Here is a 20,029-nt window from a genome sequence, read left to right on the forward strand (position 1 = left end):
TCATTTTTATTAGAACAGGAGAAGTGAGTCTGCTGGAGGGATTCAGGATGCTTTTGCATTATCTTAGCTCTAAAAGTTGCATTTTGTTCAACAGCCAGTGTTGGCAGGCCATGACACTGAGGTACTTATTGCCAGGAACACTTCAACAGAAGGAGAACAAGGAGAATATGTTTTACAAAAATCAAAATGTACCAGTTCTTATTCCAGGTGCAACAAGTACCACACCAACTGAACTCAAATCTTACAGCACTCAAGTGAAGGCACCCTTAGATGAGGTGAAGCCACCCAACCCTCTTCATCTCTCTCTATTTCAAGACCTTGTCTTGAGGCAAGGAAATAAATCCAGTTGCAGGGATTGGATCACAATTATCTAATTGTCTGTAACTGAATTACTTTGTCCACCTAATGTCTGCCTCCTAGAGTGAGGGGAATGGACAACTCCACCTCATCACCTTAGCAGACCCTGGCTGAACCATCTTGATAACTGAGGCATTTCAGGGTACTGGAATTTTAAGAAATTCTAAAAGGAAGAGAAAAAGAATGGGCAAAAGAAAAAGACTTGTGAGAGGAGAGAAGGAAAAGCTAATTTCTGATTTTTCCAAACCTGTCGTTATTGGATCTCAGGTATTCTGGGACTCCAGGTTGACTTTTTACAGCTAAGTCAGATAATTTCAAGTATTTATGTTTCAAAGTATAAAAAACCCGCAGTAATCTGCCAAGGAGGGCGAAGAGAAACGTTTTCTTCTCCATTAGTTTGTACATCCAGAATACTGGCAAATGTCTTATATTTGAAGTGGATTCAACAAGAAGCAGTATCTGTTTTTACATGTAAATATTGATTATGAATTGCTCCTACCTTTTGAATCATTATCTTTAGTCATGAGTAAAAGGCTTAAACACTGCTTTTGATTTCAGATCCCGGTTGGTAGTAATAAAAAAAAAGGGGTTCTCCTATTTCTCTTATAGAGGGAACTGTATTAGCTGAGGTTAAGGATTAATTGTGCATTATAAACACTATTTGACATTGTGCGCTCAGACTTCTGTGGTTTTCTGGAGACTGTTGGGTTTAGGCAGGAGGATTTTTGTGTGATTTTTGTGCGTGGCTGCGGAGAAGCTCCGGGGCAGAAACTGCTGGAGATGTTCTACATTTGCAAACTTGATGGGGAATCTAATTTTATTTCTACTCCCAAGTCATTCTTTTGGAATCCTCAATTTCAAGCATTTCTCTGAGAAGAAGTGATGGCTGGAGGTTGTTCCTGTGACCCCCCTCGTGCTCTCCCGTGCCGTGTTGGATCCAGCTGGGATCAATAGCTGCGTGGAGCTGTTACACTCTCCCAGGCAAATTGTGTTGTCTGTCTGCATTTGTCTGTTCCTGGTGGTTCTACAGCAAAAAAAAAAAAAAAAGCGCTCCAAATAAGTAGCAAAAATGACAATATATTCACAGTGAGGGTAACACTGACTGCAGCCTGTTGGACTTTTTAAATTAATTAGCTGAGTGCTGATTCCTGGCAAGCCCAGGCAGGCAAGAGCCTGAGCTGAATTCTGGGGGCTCATTCCAGGCTGGCAGTGGCTGGGTCTGGGCAGTGCCCTTGCTTTTTGTGAGCCATCCCCAGCAAAAACAACTCAGCTGGGGGCACACAAACCCTTTCAATCTTTTTAAAACATATCAAATACTAAACTCAGCAAATCCCAGCATTTTTTTGTCTGTTTCTCTTCAGTCAGGGAAGGGACACATTGCTCAGGCCAGAACAGACACTTCTCACCTGTTTCAGAACATTTCTGTGTCAGTCTGGGGCCCAGAAGAGCATCTGATGCTCTGATAACTGATTTATTATGGTTGAATTTTAATTGCCCTGGTTTAGTTTCTCCCTGATTCCTGCCTGGCTGTTGCTGAAGCCTCCCCACTCCTCCCTCACACGCCGAACAAAGGCGGCTGTGAGCTGAGCCACCCAGTTTCTCACATCTGCCATCCCTCGGGGTAGACAGGCTCACAGTTATGACAGCTCCCTCCAAAGTGAGCGCTGCCATTGAAGGCTGGGCTCGTTTATCCTGGATACGTGTTTGCATCCATGGGAGCTGAGAACAGCCTCAGTCAGTTTGCAGTCACTTTTTAAGTAGAAGTTTTATGCACACCAGTTGGGTCGAGGGAATTATTATCCCAGTCCAAGGCTCCAAAGAAACAGTTGAAGGAGTCCTGACCAAAAGCTCTTGACTTTTGGGGAAGACTGGGACCACTTATATTTCAAGGATTCAGTGACTATTTCCAGATAATCTTGGTAAATCTCTTTTTCTCCGTGGAGCTTGTTTTTTTGGTACACAGATTTTTGCCTTTGAACGTTTAACTCAGCTGCAGCGTTTTAATAGCAGCCTTTTGCATAAACAAACCATGGAACTGGCAGTTTAATTTTCAGGTTATGTCAGGATTACACAGAGTGAGGTGTAGTGCAGCTTGTCACCGTGTCATACATTCCCTGCAGCTCAGCCTGTGCCGCGTTCCAAGGCAGCAGCGCCTTTTCAAAAGCACGGCGCCGCTCGTGCCCCATGGAAAACTGGCACCTTTTCCCTTTGCATTTCAGATGTCAGATGAATTATTGATGGCTGATCTGAAGGGGAAGGCTTGTTCCTGGGTGTCACAGGTAGCAGCAAAGGCAGAGCCCCATCATCCCCACGGCGTCTGCCGGTGCCGTCCATATGGCGCGCGCGGCTCCCCGTGCGTCACAGCTGATTTTAGACTCGGCACATGGATTGCTTCCCCACCCTTCCAGCCACCTTGTCTTCCTCCAGCCCCACCAGCTGGAAGCAAATATGGAGCAGGAACCTCAGCTTGCCGTGATCCTTGGAAAGGAACGTTTGTGGGACGTGCAGGGACAAGTGACTGTCACGTTCCGACTCCAGGTCCTGCAGTTGTGAGTTTCTGCTCACAAAGTTGGCCATGGGCAGAAAAAACAGACCTGGAGAGGTTTTTTTCTGTCCAAACCACTTGATGCATAAAGCTGTATTGATCAACTTTTGATAGTGAAAACATTTGAAGTTCAGAATTTTTGCAGTATTTGCCACGTTACTCAGGGACTTAAAACTTTTAATTAACACAGGAGCTGTGAATAGTTAGATGAAAGAACTATATGAAAAGGCTGTTATTGTCCAGATGAAAAGGAAATATTTGAAAATAATGTGACAAAAAATGATAGACTGCAGTGCAAATATGTTTTGAGATATTTCTAGGGCTCTGATTAGTTTATATTAGCTAGTTTTTTGCATTTATGACTGCATCTGAAGGGCAGGTTATGGAGAATGTTAACATTCCAGCGGGCTGATTGACAATAATTAGTTTATTTTGAAGGAAAGGAAAGAAGCACGGTATTGTTGGAGCTGACTAATGTGAATTAAAAGCCAGGTAATCTTTTCTGCAATTACAGAGATACAATGATTGCTGTTATCAGAGAAGAAAATCCACTCGTACTTTTAAGAATCATTGTGTAGGAAGAGCTTTGCAAGGCTGAAATTGAAGCTCTGGTCATGGTCTCCAAAAGTACACTTAGTAGTAATTTTATGCAGAAGCAAGACTTTTGAATACTTAAATTATAGCTTGTTTGTAGCAAGGTATTTACCAGCAAATACAGGCATCTTATAAACAGCACATGAGTCATCTTGGTGTTCATTTCGAGCACATCGAAAATGCAAATTGCAGCTGAATTATTCTTGTGTGGAGAGGCGAGGCTTAGAAAAACCTTAAATTCGTACTTTAAATGGAAATTGTGAGAGGAGAAATGTGCACATTTGCCTTTCAGAGGAGGGTGTTGTACAGGGTGGCTGCAGCTTTTTCTCTAGCTTTGCCTACGGGCTGCGTAAACAAGAACTAACGGGAAAGAGCACAGCTCCTGAGTGGTGTTTATGTTCCTCTTTGGGAGCATTTAATACTGTTCTTCACCAGGACAGCTAATAGAACTCCCTTCTTTTTTTCCTCTTTTTTTGCCCTTTTTTTTTTTAAATTTATTTTTCTTTTTTCTTTTTTTTTCCTTTTTTCTTCCTTTTTTTCCCTTTTTTTTCTTTTGTTTTTATTTTGTTTTCCTTTTTTTTCCCTTTTTTTCCCTTTTTTTCTTTTTTTTTCTTTTTTTCTTTTTTTTTTTTTTTTTAATTATCGAAATGCCTGTGGATTTTATGAGCCATCTGATCTAGCCTTAAAAAAAGCATTAAAACAATTTGTGATAAAAATCTAAGGCAAACAGAAACCCGTCAACTTCTCTGTTCAAAGCCTTGGCCCAAAGGAAGCGATCCAGACGTGGCTGTCAGCGAGATACAGCTGCTGGGAGAGCTACACTGCCTTATTAAAAGATCAGTAGTTTGATCAACATCATATTGGATTACTCAAACTTCAATTACAGGAGTACCTGAGGGCTTTAGCTGGGATATATTAGAAGACCAGCTTGAAGTAAACCTGCTGTTGTTGCTTGCTGGCTTTGAGAAAGACCCACCTGAGAACCCTGTGAACAGTTCCTGTCCCAAAAGGGATTTGGTGTCAGCCAAGGAGTTCTAAAACAACTAATAAAAATGGAGCAATCAACTGATTAATTTGATGGGAATTTTAATCTCAGGAAGAGGAAGAAAAAAAGGAACTAAAATAAATTCTTCCGTGCCTGGTGACATTATTTATTCAAAGACAGGGTGAGAGAGTTGGGGTGGTTTAACCTGGAGATGAGAAGTGTCTGGGGAGACCTCAGAGCCCCTTCCAATGCCTAAATGGGCTTGAGAAGCAAGAAAGCTGGAGAGGGACTTTTAACAAAAAACATGAGAGAGGGAAATGTCTTCAAACTGACAGAGAGGGCAGGTTTAGATCTGATACTGAGAAGAAATTCTTCCCTGTGAGGATTGTGAGGCACTGACACAGGTTTCCCAGAGAATTTGTGGCCTGGAAAAGTTCAAGGTGTCAGGCTGGACAGGGCTTAGAACAACCTGGGCTAGTGGAAGGTGTCCCTGCCCATGGCGAGGGAATTAGAACTGGTTGACCTTCAAGTCCCTCCCCACCCAAACCATCCTGTGATTCACAATTAGGATCCAGCTCTGGAGGTTGGCAGGGATAGGTTTCAGATGTGTTAATGTTATAAGACGTGTTAATTCTCTCTTCTCCTAGTAGAATCTCTGCAGAGTCGCACCTGATTTAGGTCACAAAGGAAGCAGAGCAAGAAAATCTGTGTAAAATGCTGTCCTTTGCTTGCTGGCAGTTCATGTCTTAGATTGTCCTGGAGCTGGGATGGCTCCAGTGGGGGATCAGTCTTGTGGTGGCACCTGAGGAGGCATCCCATGCACTGGTGGCTGTGGAGCAGTGCCAGGAGCCAGCTGTGACAGAGGGAGAGGAGGTTGTGCTGTGCTCTCAGTTTTAGAGTGGCAGAGGTGGAGCTTTGCTGGCTGAATGGTGCCTGTGCCCTCCCTGTCCTCCTGGTCCTGCACAGCCTTGTCACAAATCACATCTGCATTTCCAGCCAGCACACCACATGGACTGTAAGCGGGAAACATCAGATTATGAGGACGTTTGCATGATTATAATTTTCTTGTGCATGTTTTACCTGCTGCGTGTGGAAAACAGGTTTCTCTGCATTCTGCTGTAGTGGAGACACGGAGCTCAGCAAGTGTGTGCATTAATATTGCTGCTGGCAAAATCCAGGTGTTCCCATCACATCAGGCATTTCTCTTTTTATTCCATAACTACTCTTGCAAACTGCCATATCCTGCCGAGAGGAGATGCTGATGGCCCAACATCTAAACCTCCTTAATACAGCTCAGATCTGAGTCCACACGAGGAGTTTGGGCTGTGTCATGCTGTCACTTATTAAGTGCAGCTCCTTGTAGAGATCCTCTCCTCCTTTGCCACCCTCCCATCTCACAGCAGGGCCCAGGTAGGTTGTGCTGAGGAGCTGTATTTAAAAATTGATAGACCCATAACAAATATTCTCTCTGCTGTTCTGCCCCACGTCAGAAAATCTTGCAGGAGCGTTGCAGTAGCTGCTGATACTGGTGATCTCAAAGTCTTTCTCTGAAGCAGAAATCACCTGAAATTTTGATTGTTATGTTTACAACATTCCCTTCAAACTTCCCTGTTTACAGCCAGTACATTTACCTATTTTCTACTGGAAACAGTGACATTAATGAAGCTGGGTTTTTTTCAGTGTGTAAACATTTTTTTAGGAGCCTAAGTTACCCTTTTATCTGGATTGTCATTCTTCAGCTACTCCTTTGTTATTTCATGTGGTCATTCACTTATCCTGGCACAGTTCTCCACTGAGAGTTTGTGTCCATCTGTGTGGGTTTTATGTTGATGGGAGTTGGAGTCGTCAAGGGGCTGCAGTTGCCAAAATATCTATTAGTCTAACCCCACTGTGGAGCCTGGTAACCCTATCACTCTTCCTTTTTGGCTTTTCTTTGCTGAGATGCTGTGTACCACACCAGGGTCCCAAAATGGATCATTCTTTTTTTGTTTCAAATACCTAAAGTGGAGAAAAACATACAGAACTGCTTTGTGAAAAGAAGGAAAAATGGATTTCTTCACGGCTGTGTGAAAACATCACAGTTTGAGGTCTGTCCGTGAAATTATCATGTTCCTTGCTTCAATTCTATAGCCTGGTTTTCTTGCAAATTGTCTGGTTTCAATAATTGCTTTGAACGTGTGTGTGTGTATATATATATATATATATATATATATATATGTCTGTGTGTGTATATTTAATGAAGAATTCCTTGAAACTCTAATTAGGGCTGCTTGACTCCAAAGCAGTTTACATATCACAGGCTTACACAGCTATCAAACAGATGCTTCTCCTTTTTTTCTCATTCAGCTGACATTTTCATTTTCTCTGCATATTTTGAGCACTGAGCAGTGATGTGTTTTGACTCCTGAGGCTACAGATGATATCAAAATGAGGATTAGAAATGAAGCTTTACCTGTCAATTAAGTTGTTAAGCTTGTCCTCCACAGTGTCTACACTTTGAAATGGCCTGTTTATTGAATTTGAAATAGTTTTCATTCTTGACTTTGTTTAAATTGAATGGACAGTTCTAATTATAATCTTCAGGGTTTTCATCTGCAACATATGGTTTGCATTTAGAGCTGTGGATGAGGGGCTCTTGGATGTTTATTGAGCTAAACCACTGTTAAATATCTCATGAGAGAGTGGCACGTCAGGCACTGAGAGTAAGCAGAAATGGGCAGTACAAATATTGGCCAATTTTCTCTTTTCACATCACTCTGTCCAGGAGGACAGCTGGGAAATGAACTGTGGTGGCAGGGTCCAGGCATTGGTGAGGAACAAGTCACCCACTTTAAGTGGTTGCCTTGTGCCAGTCTTCCCTTGAAAGCAAGAAAGAAAGCAAGAAAGAAAGGAAGGAAGAAAGTCCTAGAGCATCTTTGATATATTCCTCCCCCACCCTGAGTTCAAATGCAACGACTTCAAATTACCAGGATCTTTTTCAGGTCAAAATGTTGTTCTTTCCAATCACAGGGTTGCATGACATCTCCTGGCAATTTATTCATCTCTTTATTCTCCAGTAAGGCCAGTGACAGACCAGAAATGAAATCCAGGTCTCTTAGGCTTGATGGGATGATTGTCCCTTGCAGTGCTCACAGAAGTCTTCTCTCCCAAAGCAGGTTGTGGGGCAGCTCCTGCCATTCCTGCTCCATGGGTCTGTCAAAAATGCCATAACCTGGAGATGCCTCTGTCCTTTTCCCTTGAAAACAGGCATCAGGAGATCCATCTCCTTTCAGATCTGGACATAAATATTTATTACATGACACATGGCCCCACTGATGACTCTGCTGGTCAACCTTTCCATCCTTTAGTATTTTCTGTGTAGAGAGAGAGAAACCTGAAGGAGAGAAGTGAAACTTGGCCCAGGCCCAGCTGGATGTCCTTAAAACTACCTGGGAAAACATCTGAGGTGTAGGGCGAGATACCAGCCACAGGGTAGAAGATGCCTCTCCATGATGGACCAAATCTCCAGGGAGGTCTGGAGGAAGGACTGACAGACTGTCAAAACACTGTGGTGGTTTAATGCCATTATTTGCCTTCCCCATTTTCACGAGCAGGTAAATAATCAGATAACTTGTAAAGCCTCTTTCTGTGTCTGCAAAATGGGTGCTGCTAAAAGTTGCTTTGTCCTTAATCCCAGGTGAGGAAATGGAGTAGAAAACTGGCTGCTCCACCAAGGGTCCTCCTCTGTTGTGAAATTGGTTTGCCGGGGCTAAATTGAGTGAGGAGTAATTAACCTTGCCTTTTAACCAGCCTCTTACCAGCCATAACGTGCCCCTTTTGGTTGGCTGGAGCCATTCCATGGGTGAATCCTGTTGGAGCAGCCTTGCCTGGGACACCTGGGAGTGAGGAATGTGAGGAAGCTGCAGCAGTCGGGGCTGACCCGGCTGGCTCAGAGCTGGAGCAGACAGTGGATGCTCATCTAATCTGTGGCAGGGGCCAGCAAAGGGCAGAACAAATAGCTTGAGGAGCAAAAAATAAAAGCCTGGCAGCACTAACAGTTCAAAATGACCCAGCTGGCTCTGCAGGAGCACATTTATCTATGCTGAAAGCTGTTTCGTGGAGGTGTTTTAACACCAGGTTCTAGAAAACCACTCAAAGGACCTTGTAGCATATTTGTAGGGGTTTGTGAAGCATTAAAAAAAGACAACTCCCTGGACCAGGAGTTTTGCAGTTTAAAACCTCCCAGCCACCCAAAACTGCTCTTCTCAATTTTTTGCTGCTCAGTTTGGTTCGGTGAAAAATAAATACATTTTTTTTATTAATATGAACTAGTTTATTTTTTATTTTTAATTTTATGCTTTGTGTTGGACCAGACTAAATTTGTATTTTCTTTCCTAGAGTCAATACCAATACAAAACTCCTTTCATTGTGGAAAAGTTGGCCAAATATTTTTCTAGCAACAGGAGTTTCAAACTCCCTCCAATCAGAGTTTCAAAGTCTTAAAATCATTTTAGTGTCAGTAAAAGAAGAGAGATCCTTTTCAAAACTTCTGCTGCAAGAGCAAATTATGTCATGCTTAGTAGTGAATGCATTTGTGAGGGAATTCGTACTGGTTGTCAAATTTTGGACATCTCTGAGCTTGAGACTTCAGCAGTTCTGTGATTTAAAGTAAGCTGTGAGTTGAATCTGTTATAAATTTACTTACTTACAGCAATAACAGGGGTTTATTTTAGGTTTTACTTCTATAGAATAATTTCTGACTTTTGTGATCAGCTTAAGAATGTCTGGGAACGAAGCCTGTTTCCCTTCCTTCCCATGAGTACATAAATTATTTAATTGAAAAACACACTAAATAATGTGCAAAATCCACCATGTAATTAGTGGGGAAAGACCATATGATATTTTCACTTCGTAACTTTTGTGAGGTTTAAACACCCTTTGGAATATAGAACAGAGAGTAGTAACAGTGTAGTTACAAATAACAGAAGGCAAAGCACTGTCATGCATCTTTGTTGATTTAAAATACCACATTAAATAGCAAACAATCAGAGTTTTCTCATCAGATGTACAAAATGATCTGCAGCTGAAGAGTCTGAGGGAGCTGGTTGGGGCAAGGGAGGGGTGAGCCAGATTGTTGGAGCTTATTTCCAAATCTGTGTTGGAGTTGAACAGTTTATCCACTTGTGATAATTTTAAACAGAGCCACTTAAGGCTTCTTGTTGTGGTACTTTACTTAAAATCCAACCTTCCCTCTTTCTCTATCACCATCATTCCTGATTTATCCTCACAGTTATTTGTGGGGACCAGTGACCCACAGAGCTCCCTGGATAAAGAGGGGTCAAACCCTGATTGTACTGAATTTAAGATAATGCTGCAAAGATTAGACCATGTTCCTTCTTTCTGGTCAGGATTTTTTCCCATAAATAATCGTTGTAATTATTTTTAATTACAATCTGACTTTAAATCAATCAGCATGAACTGTTCTATAAGTAAATACAAGTAGGAGTCTGTGTTTTGCTGCTTCTGGTGGCCTCATCCTTTCTGCAGCAGGCTGGGGGATTGTGGTGGCTGGAAAAAGGAAATGTTTGTGTGTCATTCATTCCTGTTTTATGTAGTATTTCTTAGGCAAAAAGTGTGTAGTTAAGCTGCCTTGAAAGTCATTTGGGTCAGATCCACAGATGGTGTGGTGGGGGTTTGGGTCCCTGTGTGCAGGTGCCAGAAAGGACCCAGAACAGGTTCTCACATCAGCTCCCAGCTGGACAGGAATCTTTCCATCCATGTGGAATCTCTGGTGTTTGTGGGGTGGCTCACATTTGGTCTCTGCCTCTCCCTGTTGTTCTCTGCTTGACAAAGTGAAGAGATTTTGTCAAAAACTAATTAATGGATAAATAATCCTGAAATTATGTCACCACTGAGGCTGGAAAAGACTTCCAAGATCAAGTCCAGCTCCACCACCATGTCCTCAAGTGCCACATCCACACTCCCAGGGATGGTGGTGGCATTTCCATCACTGCCCCAGCAGCCTGTTCCAGTGTTTTTCAACCCCTTCCAGGATGAAATTTTTCCTAGTATCTGTTCTAAATGATGAGGTTGGTACTGTCCAGTTCTGGTTTCCTTCTTCATCACTGCCTGGGCTCTAGGAAGAGTAAATTTTTTGTCTGCTTATCTCTCAGAAAATACTGACTCTGAACAGTTCTCAATCTGCAAATTTTAATAGTCAAAGAGGGAAAGCCTGTTCATTAGTCACCCTCAAGAAACACCACTGGCTGGGGGAAGCTCCTTGAGAGGCAAACCTTGCTGTCACCTTGTGCCACCTGGAGCTCCTGGCAGTGTCCTCCTCAGTGAGAGTACCACCCCTGGGATACCTTGGGCACATCATCTCTCCTCCATTCAGGATTCTCAAAGTGGAGCCTTGTTATCCTTCTGTTTTCCTGGGGTTTTTTTTTTTGGAGTTCAGTTCTGTATTTTGTTTGCATTTCTTAGTGGTCTAAAAAGCAAAGCTTTCTGTTAGTAGAGAATTCATCTGGCAGGATCTTGCATTCTTTCTTCCTTTGTAAAAACCATGATTGCAGGTTCACTGATTATCCATGTTTACCACTGCTCTCTGTGTATTTTTTGAGGAACTGATTGATCATAGCTGTTCCTGAGGGTTTTAATAATGATGTGAAAGGAGCTGCTGATGTGACAATCCTGAACTCCAAACAAGCAGTCACACAGCTCTGTGCTGAGGCAGGTTTTGGGCAGGACAAATGGACTTTTGTCAGTGTGGTTCATCAAATCAATTAGGGACCAACCTCCTTGGCGATTAGCAGGGCCGTCAGTCAGGGGTATGGAGGATTTCACAGTCTGGAATTTCACCTGTAGGATCTGCCCTTGGAAAGGGCACAGTGCTGGCAGTGGGCTGGGCATTTGTACATCACACATCCTCTTTTATTGTGTTTGGAACTTGAAGTGTTGGGATAGAGGAAAGGCCAGTCCAAGTGCACAGCCCTCAGGAGCATGAAGAGCTAAAATAGATGTATAACATGGTGGTTAAAATCTTTTACATCTTGGGAACACACAGACTTTGGTTTGTATGACTATTGGGTAACTCCTAATAAAAGGTGAACAAACAAGGACACAGGAAGGTGCCTTCAGTGGGGAATCCCCCTGTAAAGAATCTCTGAAGTCTTTTGAAGGTAAGAAGGAGAATATCCACACACCACCTCTGCTCTGTTCACCCAGCAGTGTAATCTCCTTGGCAAGACAGCCTGGGGACAGCACACAGCTCTCATTTTCCCTCTTCTCTCCATGGATTGCTCTCCCTCTGTCTTGTGAGGATGCAGTTGCTTTCATCACAGTCTGACTTGAGATAAGCAAGCCATAAGTGGCTTGAAATTCAGGTTATTCAGATAAGCATCCCAAGTTGTAACTATAGGAAGTCGAGCAGGAAGGTGTTTCAGTTTGATCTGCACTGGAAACTAATCCAAATTTAATCACAGATACAGATACAGTCTTCCGTAATCCTGTGATGTTCTAGAATTGCAATGGCCGGGCTTTATATTTCAAGAATGTGTTTAAATATTTTTATACATCTTCTATTCTAGAATAATTTCATCTTTCTGTAGCTATCCCAAATAGAAAAAATATGGCCACTCATCAAAGCTGATGCTTTGCTGTTGTATGTGTCCTTTACTAGTAGAGTAATTTGAACGTAAAAGTCCAAATAGTTCAGACTTCTAAAACTTTCAAATGCAGTTCAGGCATTTAGATCAGTGTCTGCTTTGCAGACTGTTCCCCAGACAAAATAATTAGGGAATTTTTCTGCTGTATCTGGGGGCGAAGCTGTTTCCTGGCCTGGAGATGGAGGAGACGTGGAGAGGCGACTGCGCCTTGCATTTCTCTTGATTTTATCTGTAGGATGTGAGGGAATCTTTCAGCATATAATCCTTAAAATATTGATCTTGCAGAGGAAGTCTGGGGCTGGAAGGGATCATCTGTCATCAGATTTGCTGTTGATGTGGCGTCGTGGCGCTGCATTTTCAGCTCCTGGGTCTCGCCTCCTGTTGCTGCAGGGAGTCTCAGGCTAGGGCTGGGTCTAGCCCATGTACACTAAAGTGGTTTAGGATCTTTTATTTTGTATTAAATCGTGTTGCCTTCCAGCAATATCACTGCTTTATGGCCCTCTGGGATGTACCAGCACGAGGGAAATGCTGCTGAGGGAAGAGCTGCTGCTGGGTGCAGAGCTCCCCCATAAACCAAGTCACTCCTTTAAATCTCCAAATGGAGACTAACAAATATCACTAACTCCCAGGTCGTTTTTATTAGCTGGACCATTTTTCCTCCTTTGTAAGTGCCGATATCTGAACTTAAAACTGTGTTTGGTATATGAGAGAAATTCTCCAGCTGATCGTAGCCTATAAAATTAAAATATTGAAGCTCCCAGTGTTTGAGTTTATTGAGGTATAAATACTAGAACGTGGTGTACTGTGTGGTTCAGCTGCTTCCTTGTTCCATTTTTCTGAGCCTTTTTGCTTGTTTTATTTCTCTGACACTCCATCCAAAGGGATCCCTGGGTTTGATTTCGTCCTGGAATTTTTCAGCAGTCTGGTACTTAGAGGTATGGAATTCAACAAGGTGAATAACATTTTCTGTTTACTGTTCACGTTTTAAAAAGCAAAATTTCCTTTTAAAGAAAAGAATATTCCAGATGTCTCCAGGCAGTAGGACATGTATGTAGTATACAGTCCAATAAAACAACAAATACAGCAGAGGGATCAAAAAGTGGTGCATGTTAGCAAATGGTCTGAATTTAAACACCAGTCAACACCAGGACTTCATTTTAGGTGGGAGAAATTCACATGTGAAGTATTAAAATTGAACTTCATAAATACATTTCCTCAGGAGTGGGATGTTGTGCATTTCCAAGTCTTCTTTAAAACTTCCTCTCTCGGTTAATTCTGATTAGATTTTCTAAAGTGGAATAAACATAAAAGCATTAAAAAAATATGTAAACCATGAAAGTTAAATGCAAAACAGATTCAACCACGGCAAAGATATGAAAGCCAGACCCCTTGTTGCTCAAGTTCAATAAGGGGGAGAAATTCCTTCACTGTGGACTTGCTTCCCCACAGGAGCAGTTGTGGACTTGCCTCCCATCAGATGATTTGAAAACACGATCGAAAGAGCAATTAAATCAGCAGGAGGCTTCAGTGTTGAAAGGGGGGTTCTTTAGAGATGTCTGTTGCAGGAGGGAGGCTTGGCTTGGGGAAGAAAATATCTTTGGCATTTGGGATAATTTGGGACCAGCATTGCCCCTGGGGGAGATGGTGGGAGGTGGAGTTGCTGTCCCTGGGGACTGCTAAGGAAAGGACAGACAAAATCCAGGCAAACGTCTGCCAGGTGAATTTTTTTAGGGAATGGACTAATTGACCCTTATTTTCAATGACCTCTGTGTTGATTTTTAAGGTAATAGTGTCAACATGTCAATCAAATGCTATTTACAGTAGCCCAGTATTGCTGAAGAGGTGCAAAACCTGCTTATGTGGTACTTCTGGAAATTCAGTTTTATGGTTCTGTCTTAGACCTTCACCTGTTTACTTAAACTCTTCTTGATCTTTGTCCATCATTGTCCATCATTTTCAGATGAAACTTTACAGCAGTGTTCTCAAGCTGTTTTAATGCTTGTTTCCCTCTTCATTTGACCAAACATAATCCTCTAAAACCCCCTGAAATATGGAGTGATCCCTGCTTAGCTTTGGAAAAGGTATCAGCAGGAGCTCACATCATTTTTCTGGGAGGTTGTCTGAGAAGATGCTGTGGAAAATTTAGGTGAACACAAGGGAGAACAAGGCACAATGTTTTTTCCCCCTCCCTGGAAGTGTCCCAAGCTGGGTGAAGCTTGGAGCAAGCTGGGCTAGTGCAAGGTGTCCCTGCACATGGCCAGGGGGTTGGAATGAAATGAGCTTTGGGATCCTATCCAACCCTCAAACCATTCTGTGATTCTATGGCAAGAGAAACAGAAAATGTGGCACAAATTCCTCCCTCTACTAAAATTTTCTCTTTAAGCTCTCTGTGCTTTCCATGGTGGAAAATGTAATGGTGATGGAGAATGTATCTGTTTTCTGTTCATGTTGGTTGTACCTGCTTGTACCTCCAAGAACAAATAGAATTAAAGGCCTGATGCAGAAAGAAATCTTCATACAGCAAGTTTTTATAAAAGCCAAAGGTTTGACCAGCAGTTCCTACAGGCTGAGATATGTTATTTAACCCTAATTCTTCCCCTGTATTTTCTCTTGGCCTCAATGAAAGAGCCATGTCACAAATCACTCTAATTAACAAGGACTTCAGAAGCAGAGACTACAGAGGCAGTGCCTGCAGGAACTTGGAAAAATACCATAAAATCCCACTTTTCTTTGCTGCCAAAATGAAGTAAACAACAACAACAACCCAGCCCGAGCGCCCTGGCTGCCTTACAGATGAGCCATGCAGGAAAAACCAGGGTCTGTCTGTGCTGGGCTCTCTTGTGATCCTTCCTCACCATCTCCTTTTCTTTCTGCAGATGTGGATGAGTGTGAGGTGCTGAATGGAGGCTGCCAGCAGGGCTGTGTCAACACCCATGGCTCCTTCCAGTGCCAGTGCCGGGCGGGATTTCGGCTCCACACTGATGGACGCACCTGCATCGGTAAGGAACCCCTTCCCATCCTTCCAACTCTGGGTTTTCTCTGAGTGCAAAAGGTTCATAGACTTCTCCAAACTGAGTTCTGACTAAATATCGTTACCCATTCTGGTTCAAGCAGCCTGTGAGGATTCAGGTATTGCCAAGCTCTTCAAGCTCTTTTTTTTTCTTTTTTTTTCTTTTTTGACGGTGTCTCATATTGGTGACAATTCTTTTGCAAGGAGCTTGGGGGAGGGTCTTTGTTTCAAATTACAACATTTTTTGAATTCTAATTTCTTTTTCTTTGTGGCACATCTCCCTGCATGTTCCTGCACTGCCCTGGGACTTGGTGATTTTAGAGGTTGTTTCCAAGCTAAATGGTTGTGATTTGCAGGGTGGAGTTACCCTGTATGTGCTCGTGTCAGTGAGGGCACTGTGGAGCTCAGCCTGTTTATGTGGAGAGGAGCAGCAGCTCTGCCATTAGAAATAAACCCTGTGTTTCTTAGGTTGGACTCTAATGCCTGAAACAAGGCACACTAGAGTTAATTCTGTGTGTTGTTAAAAACAATATTAAATACACAGTTCTTGTATTGCATTTAAATCAGCACAAAAAAAGTCAAAGTTTTGAGTTCTGCAGAAAAGATTAAAATGTTCTTTCATCTGGGAAGAGGAAAAGGGCACCTTTTTGTTTAAATTTTTAAACCTGATTTGATGTAATATGGGAAGAACAGTCAAGTACAGTCAGAGCACATCTGCAGAATAAGTTCACTCACAGTTTGGGCATTGTCTCAGTTCCTGCACAAAGTCCCTTGGTTGTGCTTAACTTCAGCCAGAGATGTCATCAGTCATTCCTGGTATTATCAGAGCAATACATTCACTGATGCAACCAGGACACAGGAGGTACCAGTGCTCAAGCTGTGGGAATAATGGAATTTTTTTTATTTTAAAACTTACCCTTTTAAGTTTTTTGGGTTTATCACACACAGAGACTTTCAGTGGTTTTGGTAATTAACTGCAATTAAAAATGTGATGAAGTCTCAATCTTTTCTTGATTATCTTAGTTGTTGAAGGACTGGACAAGGAAACACTATAGTGAGAGGGGAAAAAAATAATGTAAAAGCAAAGTGGTTTATAATTAACTAAAAGCAATTGTGGTTTTCTGTGAATTAAAAGAGAAATTAATCTCGTTCAGATCAGATCTGACCACAGAAGACCCAAAGTGAAAGATGTGTTGTTTGAGCTACATTACTCCTTCTGAATAATCTTATTTGTGGTAGAGAGGGAGTTTTATACAAAAAGAAGATTAAAGGGACTTTGAGGGGGAAAAAAGACAAAGAAAACTGTGTGATAAAGGCAAAAAGTAGGTGTCAATGGCAATTAAATGAAATTACTTGTGTCATATGTAAAACTTTCTGTGGACATAAAATAGTTAGGTTTCCTCTTGCCTCAAATAATAACAAAGCTCAGTTTAGCCTTGTCTGAGCTGTGAACAACACCAGAGAACAAGTTTTCATTTCATAAATGTAAATGTTCCCAAGAAGTTATTTAAAATACTTCGTACAGTGACCAGCTTTGTTTGCAATATCCCAGAAATTATCAAGGAGAAACAAAAAATAAATCCTAAGATGAGCGACAGGAGTTTCAGAGAGCTCTGCTATCATGATAATGGATGTACACGATGCTGAGGGAGGATATTGAGTCCTGTTCCAGCTGTTTAGACAAGACACTGAAATAAATGGATATAATAAGCTCTCATGCATTGGAGAACAAGACAGTTACTAATTGATGAGGACAGGGAGAAGTATTTCACACGAATCAGGAGTGCCAAGGATGAGGATTTGGGCAGAAGCTGCTGGTTGGGGATGGAGAGTTTGCCCCTTGTGAAGCACCAGGTTGTACATTCAGCTTTCATCCCTCATCTGATGAGGAGCAAACCACTAATGCACCTCTCCTTTGACCTGGTGCAGCTGAGCACAACATCCAGCATTTCAAACAGGCTTGGATTAGCAATGGTATTTCTTCCATGGATACTTCAGAGGATGTAAGGATCTCTCCTGCATGCTGAGAATGAAAAGGGACCACATTCTGGCACTGAGCTGTTTATGGAAGGTGATTATCTCAGCTGCAGAAATAAGAAACAAGAGTCCCTTTAGAGAGGCTTTTCAGAGGAGCCCAGCCCAGATTGCTGTTACGTTCATTCTCTCCACGTCTTCCTTTTCTTTTTTGGCAACCCTGTGTTTGTGGGAACAAAAGTGCCAAAATCATTTGAGGGGAAGCAGATTTTTGCAGCCTGGATGGCTTGGAAATCTCCCATACATAAGGAAGTGGATCCATCATCTTAAAAGATATTCAGCCTACATGTGAGGACTCAAAAAACTGGGATGAGGCATTTTCTCATGTGATTCATGGAATATTACTGAACTTCTGTCACAGGTTTTCTAGTCCTCCTGCCACTTCATCACTGGGTGTTTGGGATCTGACTAATTGCTGCTGGTCCATCCCTCCACTGCCAGTATGAGCCTTAAAATATGTGGAGAGAGGAAATCTGCTTTTGTCATTCTTCCTGCTCTCACTGGACATTTCTGCACATACTCAGAGTATAGCAGAGTGCTCCACTCATATCCTACTCAGACCCAAAGAATCTCCAGAGAAGGTTGCCTTGTTCAGTGTGTGAAAGTAAAACCACTCAATCCCTGAATCCTTTGGTGTTACCCAGTACTTTGTGCCACGATAAAATCCCACCTCTTTCAATGCTCCTTTTCTTCCTTCAGCTCTTTGGTCCCACAAATTTTGCTCAGCATTGAATTAATTTATAAATACACGTGCCAGACCAAATATTCACTGCAACCCTCTCCAATTTTTTCGTTTGTTTTGTTTGTAATGCCTTGATTATGTTAATGCAAGGAATTCAACTTCACTGGAGTTGAACCAGCTGGTATCTGAAAAGCCGAAACTCAGAAAGAACATGTTTATTGTAGTGTAGGGCTGTGGGTTTGGATTGTTGTAGATTCGTTGTCTTCAGTGGAATTTATTCCTGTTTGAACTCCTAGAAGTGAAAACAGGGCACAGCCATTAGACCCTGATTCATCTCTGGTGCCAGCTGTTACCTTTGATGTCTGCTTTATGTGGAGAAGCTGTTGGGTTTTTTTTATGGAGATTTTGGCACACTAAGGCTCTTAATAGAGAAAGTAACAAAGAAAATATCTCTACAACTCTATAATCCATCTTTCCCAACATAAATATAAACCCTGCACATCTGAAGTTGCATTTCTTGTCATTGTCAAGGTTGGATTTAAAGTGATGGAAAACATAGGTTGGAGGAGATTGCATGTTCTAACCCCAGGGCTGCTATGCCTGTGTCTGACTATGGCTTCAGACCCAGCTCTGTGTAAAAATATCACCTTTATTATAAAAAATAATGGGTGGAGAAATGTGTATTTCTTAACTGTTACCAGATCAGGGAGCTACAAGAGAGCTGGGGAGGGACTTTTTACAAGGACATATTGTGACAGGACAAGGCAGAAAGCTTTGAATTGACAGAAAGCAGGGTTAGATTGGATATCAGGAAGGAATTGTTCCCTGTGAGGGTGGGAAGCCCTGGCACAGGGTGCCCAGAGAAGCTGTGGCTGCCCCTGGATCTCTGGCCAGTCTGGATATTGGGGCTTGGAGCAGCCTGGGACAGTGGGAGGTGTCCTGCCCATGGCAATGGGTGGAATGAGATGATTTTTAAGATGAACTCAAACCATTCCGTGATCCTTGTGTTTCTCACCTGGTGTCTCACACCTCTGTCCCCCTTCCCAAATGCCCCCTCCCTCTCTTGGCATCACCTGGCATCATCCCCAGCCTGTCTGCAATCCACATCAGAGCTGGGTTTCTGCCAAATTCCGAGAGTAAATCTCTGAAAGTGAATGTCAGGCCATATTTCTGCCTGTGGAGGTGCTCAGACCTCCAGCCACGAGCCCCTTAGTGACAGATGGAGCCAGACCCACGAGGTGCCAAGATCCCTTTCTCTGATCAGAGACGTGTTGCTGGTGCCTGGCAGCCACGAGCACAACCCACCCTGTCCTGGCCCTGGAGGCTCCTCTCCTTCAGTCTGGCACCACAACCCACCCTGTCCTGCTCCTGGAGGCTCTTCATCTTCAGTCTGGCACCACAACCCATCCTGTCCTGGCCCTGGAGGGCTCTTCTCCTTCAGTCTGGCACCACAACCCACCTCTCCTGCCCCTGGAGGCTCCTCTCCTTCAGTCTGGCACCACAATCCACCTTTCCTGCTCCTCAAGGCTCTTCTCCTTCAGTCTGGCACCACAACCCATCCTGTCCTGCCCCTCAAGGCTCCTCTCCTCCATTCTGGCACCACAATCCACCCTGTCCTGCCCCGGGAGGCTCCCCTCCTTCAGTCTGGCACCTCCTCTCATGGATCCAGGCTCAGCAGCAGCCATGACAAACCTGCCCTGGTGGCTCCAGAGCAGCCCCTGGCCACTGGCAGAGCCACCCACCAAACTGGGCTGCACGGTGCCTGCAGCACAGGATTTCACACCTGTCCCCCCTCCCACCTTCAAACCCTCCAAAACTCTCATCATGACAGGTTGCTGCTTGTCTCCCCTTGCATCCAAACTGGCTGGTGCCCAGAGATGGAGGGGAGAAAATGGCACTTTTGAAAGCCGACATGTATATTCTGTCACTTAGATTTAAGATGTTTTTCGTCTTCTGAAATATTTTCATCTTATTTGAATATTCTTTGCTAAAAAAACAGGTCTTTGGATACAAATGTGCAGGGGGCTGGGAGCTCAGAGTGGATGGGGTCTGCTGTGTAGACATGAAGCTGCTTTCAAGTCCTGTCTCTGGCAGGGCAGGAGGTTTGTGGGCACAGGTGGAGAGGCAGGGTCAGGTTTCTGTGCAGTGAGGTGCCTCCTGCCTCCTGCTGTGTGTGCAG

At 43.1% G+C, this 20,029-nt stretch overlaps 1 protein-coding gene across 1 annotated transcript in view; it reads left to right on the top strand.

Annotated features, from left to right (window-relative positions):
- The window catches only part of LOC310913488 (uncharacterized protein), a gene marked incomplete at both ends in the record, with an annotated part of 197,255 nt that overhangs the window by 115,759 nt on the left and 61,467 nt on the right, over window positions 1-20,029 (top strand). Inside the window, one exon of the mRNA XM_083868944.1 lies at window positions 15,001-15,123. Within this exon, the coding sequence (XP_083725070.1) occupies window positions 15,001-15,123 (123 nt within the window). The remainder of the gene's footprint in view (window positions 1-15,000; window positions 15,124-20,029) is intronic.

The sequence above is a fragment of the Zosterops lateralis genome (assembly GCF_965231275.1).
Source record: "Zosterops lateralis genome assembly, chromosome: 10".
NCBI classification, from domain to species: domain Eukaryota; kingdom Metazoa; phylum Chordata; class Aves; order Passeriformes; family Zosteropidae; genus Zosterops; species Zosterops lateralis.